The sequence below is a fragment of the Myotis lucifugus genome, unplaced genomic scaffold (genome assembly GCF_000147115.1).
Source record: "Myotis lucifugus unplaced genomic scaffold, Myoluc2.0 scaffold_127, whole genome shotgun sequence".
Lineage (NCBI taxonomy): Eukaryota > Metazoa > Chordata > Mammalia > Chiroptera > Vespertilionidae > Myotis > Myotis lucifugus.
Genome location: NW_005871175.1, coordinates 1,194,327 through 1,205,346, shown reverse-complemented (window position 1 = coordinate 1,205,346; position 11,020 = coordinate 1,194,327). Strand labels below are relative to the sequence as shown.

At 38.2% G+C, this 11,020-nt stretch overlaps 1 protein-coding gene across 2 annotated transcripts in view; it reads left to right on the top strand.

Annotated features, from left to right (window-relative positions):
• LOC102439656 (exocyst complex component 1-like) overlaps window positions 1–11,020 on the top strand; it is a 16,512-nt gene that overhangs the window by 3,405 nt on the left and 2,087 nt on the right. For both annotated transcript variants that reach the window (XM_006093949.3, XM_023758255.1), the window contains exon 2: window positions 6,493–6,623. In XM_006093949.3, the coding sequence (XP_006094011.1) occupies window positions 6,493–6,623 (131 nt within the window). The remainder of the gene's footprint in view (window positions 1–6,492; window positions 6,624–11,020) is intronic.

The window sequence follows — 11,020 nt, the reverse complement described above, 5'->3', positions numbered from 1 at the left end:
ATATTTATAATAAAAATAAAATATACTGTAAACATACATAAGTACATATATTTAATATACAATGAAGAAATTATAAATTAAATTATATATTTTATAAATAAAATTATACCCATATAAAGTGGGGAAAACAAACATGATAGACTATTTTTAAGTATTCTTATATATTTAGAAAGACATTTCCCATTTGTATACATTAACTTGAAAATAAATAGCATTTGCTAGAATTATGAAAACAGTATGCATAAATTCCCCACACATATTACATTTTGATGCCGGAACAGGACTACTTCTCTGGGAACCAGAGAATCTAACAGTTTTGTCAAATCATCTATAATAATAAAAGCGTAATATGCTAATTAGACCGGACGTCCTTCCGGATGAAGCTAGGGCTGCGAGGGAATCCCGAGTCCCGGGTGCCAGAGGGAAGCCGGTGCTGGCAGCTGGGGGAAGGAAGGCCTACTCTTGCACGAATTTCGTGCATCAGGCCTCTAGTTTACAATAAGAATAGTACAATAAGGGTATTTTTAAAAGAATAAGTTAAGAAGAAAAAGAAACAAAATACTAGAGACTGGGTGGCTCATAGAAACAGTGATTTCTCCCAGTCTGCAGGCTGGAAAGCCCAAGATCATGGCATTGGCAGATTCCCTGTCTGGTGAGGCCTCACTTCCTATAGACAGTCAGTCATCCTCTTCCTGTAGCCTTGCATGATCTCACATCTTCTTATAAGTGCGCTAATGCCATTTAAGAGGGCTTGGCCCTCATGACTTAATCACCTTCCAAAGGCCTCACCTCCTAACACTATCACCTTGGGGTTTGGGGTGTCAGCATATGAATCTGGCGACGGGGGACACCCACATTCAATCTGTAGTACCCAGTGTAGTCCCAAAATTGATTTTTTAAAATATTTCTAGAAAAAATATTATGTGAAAATTACTTTTTTGATGAAATCAATAATAGCATCCTCAATGACCCTAAGACATCATCAATACATTGAAACATTTTCAATGAAGCTGCTTTGATAACTCATGGTAGCTCTTCCTTATTATTTAATTTCAGTGATGGAAGCAATTATATAACACTAGGGTTGTAAAATAAGCCATTTGTTTATTTAAAGTGTTGCTGTGCAGCTTCCTCATGAGCTACTTTTTCCTCTGTTCTGACAAATTCCACTTGTTCAATTGGCCTATCTTCTTTCCATTTAGCTTCATAAATAACAGTGGCTATTTTAACAGGAAAATAGAGGCAGTTATTAATGATAATGTTTATTTTGAAATTAAAAATGAAAATATATGGGGGACATAATTTAAAATTATAATTCTGAAAATGCTAACTAAAATATTAAAACTGGAGCGGGTTCATTCTGAATTCCCCTCAGTCTATAGATATTACTCACTAAATAATAATTATTCAATGTCACCTCTGATGTTCCTGAAACCAACTCTCTAGCATTTTGACTATATAAACACATTTCTGTTTTAAGACAATGTGATAAGTTTCCACTTTCCCACTCCATTAATGTGGATATGGCCATTTAATTTTGGCTGGCAGCACAGCTCAAGTGTGGGAATTAGGGGTTGGGTCCAGTCCAGCATGCGTAGACTTCTTTGACTCTTGGCTAAGGACAATCTTGGAGCCTCGTTGGCTCCAGAGGAGGATATTTTGCCAAATTAAGGAGGCTGGACTGTCTCTGTGCTGCATCATTGTACCAAAAGCTTAACACTTAAAGCATCTTCTAATTTTCTTAGTTTGGTGTTAGGGGGACAGTGACCATTAAGTGTAAGAAAACTTGTTAACTGGTAGATCCTACCTTCTTAACATCTCTTTCTCCATTCTCTCCTTCCAACCAATCCTTTATAGAATTGCCAAAAAAAACCCCAAAACTTCCTAAAATTTAAAGCTCTTCCTATCTATTCACTTAAAATCCTTTAGTGACAACCCTCCCCATAAATCCCCACAAACACATCGCTTTCAGGATAACATTTGAACTCCTCCACCTAGCATTCTACACTAACTTCCTCCCTCCTATCCTTCTTCATACCACCTAGTCACCCTCACACTTCAATCCAGCAATACCAAATACCTGTAATTACTAAAAAGTGTCAAGTATTTCAGCTTTTGTATACATGCTGTTCCAGAACGTCCTTTACCCTTTCGTCGTTGTAACTCCCCCTGCCCTTTGCAACTCAGATGACCTCCTTCAAGAAGCTCTCCCCGATCACCAGAGGGGTGAAGACGACCCTTCTCCTGTCCTTGCCTCACTCCCAGCACTGTGATCATGTTTTATTTTTTTAAACATAATTTTTTCTTTTTATTTTGAAATAATCCCAAACTTACTAAAGAGTTGCAATGATGATAGTTGTACAAATAACTTTCTTCTTGAAACAGTTGAGAGTAAATTGCCAACATGATGCCCCAGTGCCCACACTAAAACTTTAATATATTATTGCAATAACAGGCAAGGGCGCTCTCCTACATCAGCAATTTCCAACCTTTTTCTTCTCATGGCACACATAAACTAATTACTAAAATTCAGTGGCACACCAAAAAACAGATTATATTTTTTTGATCCTGCACAAAAAAAGGTATAATTTTGATTCATTCACATTGAATGGCTATTGTTTTGATGGCTGCTGTCCTTTTATTTATTTGGCAATCTAAAAGAAAAGAGGTCAATGTCCCTGATTAAATAGTCAGGTGTTATATGTTTTAAAAATTCCTATGACACACCAGTTGAAAATCACTGTCCTACACAATCACAATACAACCATCACAATCAGGAAATTAACACTGACCCATTACTATCAACTAATCCACTGGCCCGATTCAAGTTTTAAAAAAAATTTTATATTAGTTTCAGGTGTACAGCATAGTGGTTAGACATTTATGCAATTTACAAAGTTATGAGATCATGTATTTTTTTCATGAAGCCCCCGACCCCTGTAATCTCAGGAATTGTGCCTTATGGGAATTCATTATTTTAGTGTTTAGCACAGGGCTTTATTCAAAAACGCATTCAAACATTTATCAAATTAATGAATCAGTGGGTCTATGATCAATTAGCTGGTTATTATAACATGTAGATGAGGCAGTGGAATTTTCTTCAAATTACATTTTCATACAGTGTCCTGTTATGTCCTTCCATCCCTACCCTCTCCTACCCCCTAAATAGTGAGTGAGACAGCAGGCAGAACAAGAACATTGTCCTTTGGTTCTGAGATAGAGCCTTTGTCTGGACAGACACAACTGCCTTGTTTGTCTCCAAACAGACCTTTTTTAGGGCTGGAGACATGTACATGGGCAGGAACCCACCATCTTTTGCACACAGTTTCAGAATTCTGAGCTATTTCTTAACTCCTGGTTAAGATCTTCTGTTCTAGGTCCCCTCTAGGACATGGCCCTCCATCACTGCCTTTGTCTCTTAAATATGCAATCCCTCCACTTCCAAACTCTTAGAACATGTTATCTAAATCACAACCTTTAGTCTCTTCTTATTTCTTTTTTTACTCTACTCTAGCTGTCTTCTGCCTTCGCTGTTCCAGAGAAACTGCCCTTAGGGAGGAAATCAATGATGCTCCCCAAGTCAGATGCAGTGCCTGGGCTGAACTCTGGCTTTACCCAACGAAGTGACTTCACAGGATTACCTCCAAATCTTTGAAATTCCCAATCTCTCAATTTCCATAGCATTGCACTGTTAGGCTTGTCTCTTTTCCGCTGGCTCCTTCTTAGACCACTCTGCTGGCATGTTTTTCTTCTCCACTCTCTCACCTCTTTCCTCTGCTCTTTTTCCTACACACCTTGTCTTGCAAACCTGTCCACACCGAAAAAATCTCAAGTCCGTATCTCCATTCTTAAATTATAAGCTTCCATCTCCTTCTCTTCTGAAGTAGATGGCTATTCCACTCAACCAGTTCACTTCCATACCTTCCTGTTTTGATTTCCATTAATTGTCATCAATGCCTCATTTGAAATCTTACCTGGATTTACCACTTCTATTTTCATAGCCCAGATCCTATGCCTATGTTACAATAGTCTCTTAAAAGAAACAAAATGAAACACTTGAACAATTACTATAAAGCAGGTACTACCCTAAGTCATTTGCATACTTGATCCTTTATCTTTATACCCTACTAGAGGCCCGGTGCACAAATTCATGTGCTGGTGGGGTCCAGTCGGCCCGCTCTGTTGGGGGCTGATCAGGGGCAGGGCTGGCCAGGGCGAGGGGCTGCAGTTGTTCTGGTCGTTCCAGTCATTCTGCTGTTCGGTCACTGGGCTTTTATTATATAGGATGGGTTTCTAATATCTACTTTCTACCTAAGAAAACTGAGCTTTAATCTTTCTAGAGATTAAGTAATTTACTCAGACCACACTGTAAGAAGTGATGTCATGATCTGCATCCAGAATATCTAATGTCAGAGTCCATTGAATCGCACTGCCTCTTCCAGGGACCTCTAGTTCTACTCTCTTTTCCTCTTCATTGTATCCTGTGTATCACTGCTTCCAGAAAACTGCTCCTTTAACAGGACACCATTGTATTAGTCTCCTGCTCAACTTTCACTGAACACCTGGCATAGCTTCCTCTTCTTAGATTTGTCAACCTTCTCAGACTCATCTCTCCGGGGGACTGAGCCCCATCATCAACTTTAAGCTCAACTGGTTGCCTTAGCAGCAGTATACCTGCACCTTCAGAGGACAATTACTCCTTCCCCAGCCCTGGTTCTGGAGCCCTCACTGTCCAGGCCAGCCACCCATCCCTCCTCCCAGAGCATGAGTCAGACACCACAAGTCTACAGTGGTTCCTGTCACTTTTCAGATCCGGAGTCTTTCAAAACATTACACAACCTTCCTAACCTAGTTAATCTGATTGCCCACCACATCCTAACATCAGCCAATCTATATCATTCACTTTCTCTAATTCTTCCTGGTGCAATTCCATTTCTATTTTCTATTCATTTTCTCCTGCTACCTTCACCTAGAAATGCCTTCAGTATTATCCCCACCTTTCCAAACTGAACTAATTTTTAAGCTCTAACTCAAATGGTATTTTTTTCATAATGCCTACCTTAACTATTCCAAGTCTCTCCCTTCTCAGAACTCCTGTTGAGCACACAGTCTGCTCCACATCACTTATCTATCACTATGATTATATTATAATATAATGTCTTGTACATTCTAAACTAGGAGGGCATGCTAAAGTAGAACTTTCTAGAACCAAAAGAGTCTTCCCTAAAGACAGATCTGGTTTCACTCTTAGAAGACAAAGCCAGCTTACAATGTTCTAAGTGATGTCATCCATCTTGAAAGAAAGTTTAAGATATTTGTATTTGCCAGCTCTATACACCTTTATAATATATATAATTTATGTAACTCTTGTTTGTTAGTTTTGCCTCCCCAACAAAACCATAAATTTCTAGAGGACAGAGGCCATGTCTCATACTACCCTCTGTGGCATCTATAATAGTTGTATCCAATAAATACTCCTTTATTAACTCATCAATAATTTTCAATTCAGGATTGCTAACATTAAATGTGGATTCTTCTGATGTGTTCACATGAGACCAAAGACAATGATTCTAAGGCCAGGAAATCATTTCCTAATTTTGTTCACATAAAATTAGCAATGGTTTTGCCACACTTTTCAAAGCATACTACTGAAACTTTTGGTCTCAGTGACACATTTTGAATACTAGAATTTTAGGGATGCACTACAGAGGATTAAAAATCTCAACTAGGTCTACAGTAGCTGTGATGCAAGCATTTCTATATAAAAAAATTCAGAGCACCTTTTGGCCCTGGCTAGGTAGCTCAGTTGGTTACAGTGTGGCCCCCATATGACAAAGTTACGGGTTTCATCCCCAATCAGGGCACATACAAGAATCAACCAATGAATGCATAAATAAGTAGAACAACAAATCAATGCCTCTCTCTCTCTCTCTCTCCCCCTCCCTCCCTCCCGTTCTCCCTCTCTCAAATCAATAAATTTTTAAAAAATTTTACAGTGACTTTAAAAGAAAGCATACACAGTAGTATTTGCATGGTCACTCTTTAACACTGTGTTGCTTTGTGAGCAGAACTGTTCACTTTCCTGACTTCACTTACTTATATTGTCATAAATTAAAATTCCAAGTTGTTCTGGTAAACACTTTGGCACTGACCATAAGCCAACGCTAAGCCTCTTATTTCCTGCCCTGAGTTGAACCCCATTCCCCACCACAAAACTCATAGTTGAAAGCACACAGCCCAGTGTTCTATATGACAGATATTATTGTGCAGTATGTAACCACAATTGTAGCAAAAATGAAGTTAACACATAGGGCAAATCTGGGGGCATACTTGTGAAGGTTCAGATACATCAGGGTTCATAAATGGGGTACAGATACAATGTAGGTTCAAGCTCATTGTAAGAAAAAGGGATACATAAACATTGAAAAGTATGATGATGAATAACTTATCTTCGAAGAGTTTATGTAAACTAAGTGTTTTTCTGTCCCACAGTGACCAAAAATGAAGAAGTAAAAATAATTATGGTGAAACACTACAGAATAGGTTTAGATGAAAAATATGAAGTAACAAAGAAGTGGTCTTTGAATGATCTGCAGATGATTGATGGAAAAGAAGCAGATACTGTAAGTGTTACTCTCTGTAAGGGAGATGTGGGATCGATAAGCTGGAGATCTTTATTTCAATATCCTACTTCACATATTCTTGGCATGTAATTAAGTGTTAAGATGGCATATTGTTCTTAAGTCATAAAATGTAATCTACTGGGATGATGCACTGGGAGCTTTTTGTTTTGTTTTTATGAGTTTAAATTTGAATTTTGTCTATTAAATTTAAAAGCATCTTTCCCAAGGGCTTCTTAACAGGTTAAACACAATCAATCAATTCAGAAACTTTAAATATATGGTGCTTCCACCACCACTCTCTCTCTCTTCCTCAACTTCCACCGTAAGTTTGGGGGATTCCTTCCCTCACCTTCTTCAAACTTTCTGTCAGTTAGCCACTTGATCCTCCAGAAGGATCAATACTCCTTGGAAATCCTACTACCTTCAAACTGAAAGGCGGGGGAAAGTCTGTATACTACAGTCTCTCCACTTGACCTTGCAACAAGTGGTTTTCCTAGCCTCCTTGTACTCTTCTGCTGATGGAGAACTCATTACCACATGAGGAAGTCCATTCTATTTCTGAATTGCCATGCTTTATTTTTAAATTTCCTATTTATGTTTAATCAAAATCTCTACCCGTCAGTTCTAGTTTTGCCATTTGGAGCAATTTAGAACAAATCCAATCCTCCTTTCATATAGCAGCCTTTCCAATACTTGAGGCTGATTATAATGTTCCCTCAAGTTTTCTCTTTTCTAGGTTAAATGTACCCCATTTCATCCTTTAAATAACTTTCACATGAAGATCACATACGCCAATATGACAGGACAATATAAACACTCAGAGGTAACAGCATTAGTGTTACTTGTTTCCATGACATTGCTTCAACACCCTTCACTCCACTATTCTCTCTCTTTTGAAATGCTTCTGTTTTTCCAGAATTAAAGGCAATACTTTAGACTTAGGGTGACTAGTTTATGTTTCTTTTAACATGGATTCCTTATTTCTATTAAATACTTATTTGAAACCTCAGGTCTTTAGTGCATGAATTGCCATTTAACCTGGCCTGCCATACCCTCTACTTACACAGAATAAAATCTAAATGAAAGTCCTTGGTGATCTGACTTCTTTCTCTCTGGTCATCCTATCTTAAACTTTATAATCCACTGTGCTTCACTACTGACTCTCAAGGCTTAGAATGCCCAATCACCTCTATCTCTTACCCCTTTCCCAGATTCACTGGGTAAAGTCCTACTCACATCTCCCCCATTGAATTGTGGATATACTGGTAAGTGTGTTATAGCCATAATCCGACAAACTGCAGTTGTCAGCTTTTTCTGTCTCTTCTCTGGATGGAAAGCTTCCAAAAAACTGGGACCATGACTTTTCATCTTTTACTATAGCCTTCAACCAGTAACTATCTGTGTTATTGTTGGATGAATTAGAATTTAAACTCATCCATTCCTATTCCTACTAAATGCCATATTCTTAGTCTGGCTTATTCTTCCCACCTATCAAATCTTCTAACATTATAATTTTTAAAATATTCACTGTAATATGATGCAGATTTAATGAGCACAACACTTAGGACTTCATTCAGGTCAATAATAAAAATGATGAAGCAGGCAGGGCTAAGTGCATACTTCTCGGTAATTGATAAGTTATCATTACTACTACTGTTACTAAGTAGTACTGCTACCTGCTACCATTCACACTTAGCAAACTCTTATCAAGTGCCACATAATCATCACAAAACCCACATGAGTTACATTCTATTATTACTCCTGATCTACAGAGGAGAAAAATGAGACTTAAAGAGATTAATAGACTTGCCAAGGTCACGTAGCTATTAATTAGCAGAGCTAGACTTTACCCAGAAAGCTGTTAATTTGCCTTGTTTTGATTGCTTATTTAACATCTCTACAAATTCAGATACATTCACTCATTCATTGAGAATTTATAGTATACTAGAGGCCCAGTGCACAAAATTTGTGAACGGGGGAGGAGGGTCCCTCAGCTCGGCCTGCACCTTCTCGTAATCGGGGACCCCTTGTGGGATGTCCAATTGCTGGCTTAGGTCCAATCCCACAGGGATTGGGATCGGGCCTAAACTGGCAGTATGACATCCCTCTCATAATCCGGGACTGCTGGCTCCTACTGCTCATCTGCCTGCCTGCCTGATCACCCCTAACCACTTGCCTGCCTGCCTGACCACCCCTAACTGCTCGCCTGCCTGCCTGATCACCTCTAACCACTCACCTGCCTGCCTGATCGCCCCTAACCACTCTGCCTGCCTGCCTGATCACCTCTAACCACTCACCTGCCTGCCTGATCGCCCCTAACCACTCTGCCTGCCTGCCTGATCACCCCTATTACTCTGCCTGCCTGCCTGATCACCCCTAACTGCTCGCCTGCCTGTCTAATCACCCCTAACCACACTGCCTGCCTGCCTGATCACCCCAACCACCTCTGCCTCAGCCCCGCCACAGTGGCTTCATCTGGAAGGACGTCTGGAATGAAGTCCAGAAGGTCGTTCGGCTGTCCGGTCTAATTAGCATATTATGCTTTTATTATTATAGATATTAGGCCCTGCCAGACTCTGAGGCTACACATGGAGAATTAGACACACATAAGCCCTTAATTCTGCCTTACTTAATTAATTATTTAGTCTGAATGTGTAAATTGTGTCCTTAAGACCCTTCTGAAATCAATACATACTATCTGCTATTATCTTGACTTATCACCTAGGAATCTTATTTTTAAAATTTGGCATGTTTAGCATGACTTTTTGGTAAAAGCATGCAGGATTTCATTGTTCCTTTCCTAAGTACTCATACAGCATTTTTCTGACAATACATTCTACATAAATGTTAAGAAATACTTAGGAAATAGTTAAATATATATTATTGCATATCAATATGCTGGAATATAAAATTTTTCTACAATATTCTCCATTTTGAATATTTAGTCTGTCATATTATTAAAACTGAAATCTGGTCCTGGCCGGTGTTGCTCAGTGATTAGAGTGTTGGCCAGCCTACCAGAGTCTCAGATTCGATTCCTGGTCAAGGGCACATATCTGGGTTGCACGTTTGCTCCCTAGCCCTGGTCGGGGTGTATGTGGGAGGTAACCAATCAAGGTGACAGACACATTGATGTTTCTCTCTCTCTCTACCCCCCTCCCCCATCCCTCCTTCCCTTCAACTCTGTAAAAATCAATGTAAAAAATATCCTTGGGTGAGAATTAAAAAAACACAAATTGAAATCTGAACCTTAAATTTTAATACAAACAATAACACAGGTATATTTATGTGTATGCATATACATAAACATAAACATATGTATATATACATCAACATAGTATATATACACAAATATATAAAAATAACATAGGTATGTATATGAACATATATATATGAACAAACCAATACTTTAACAATTAACTCTGTGTGATAGAATTACAAATTTTTAATTATTATTTTCTTTATACTTTTATGTACTTGTAAATTTTCTTCACTGTATTAAATTTTATCAGAAATCAATCTCAAGTTCACTTATCTGTTTCAGAAATTAACCATCCCTGCCTCTTTTTTTGACCATTTTCATATTTTTTTCTGAAGTTCTCAAATATTAATGATATCATAATTATTTCTACAAGTTTGTTCAGTGTCTGAGGATGCATTCAGCAAACCTGTCAACTTAGATTCATTGAAAGCAAATAGCTGTGCTCTATTTTTTCCTCACCTTTCTGGCCTTTAATTTCATACAGACAATGTTGATTCTTCTCTTTCCCCTTTGAAGATCATTATCTTTGATAGTGAAATAGATATATTTTTAAAAGTTGACTATTTCTATTTTACTCTTCACTTTCGGACCTAAAATATTAAATTGCTGGAAGAAAAGCTATTAAATCCAAAGAGTAGTCCTTTTAAAGATTTATTTTCTATGGGTGAAATAAAAATATCCCAGTTGTTCTGGGAATTTCCACTCTCCTTCCTCTTAGAATTGAATCCTTAGGAGTCAGCATTTACTATATTTTTTTCATTATCAGTGATACAGTTTTAAATAGAGCAATTTGAGCCAGAGAATTGTCAGCTTTAAAAAGGAATGGAATTAAAATGGAAGTCAATTTATAATGCAGACATCAAAATGTCTGGGGATTTGGAGACTGACATGGTGCAACAGGAGAGAGAATGATGTAGCAAAAAGTGGGATTTGGGTTAACTAAAGATCTTGGTTCTTGTCCTTGGGTCTAACCAGTAACTTCATGTGTGAACCTGGGCTTCACTTCTCTGGGAAACTATATCCAAGCTACAAACAAGAGATTACTGAGTGATATGTGAGGAACTTTTTAGTTCTAGGATTCCTGTCAGAAAGAGAGAGGGAGGGAAGAAGGTTGAAAAGAAAGGAAAGAAGGTAG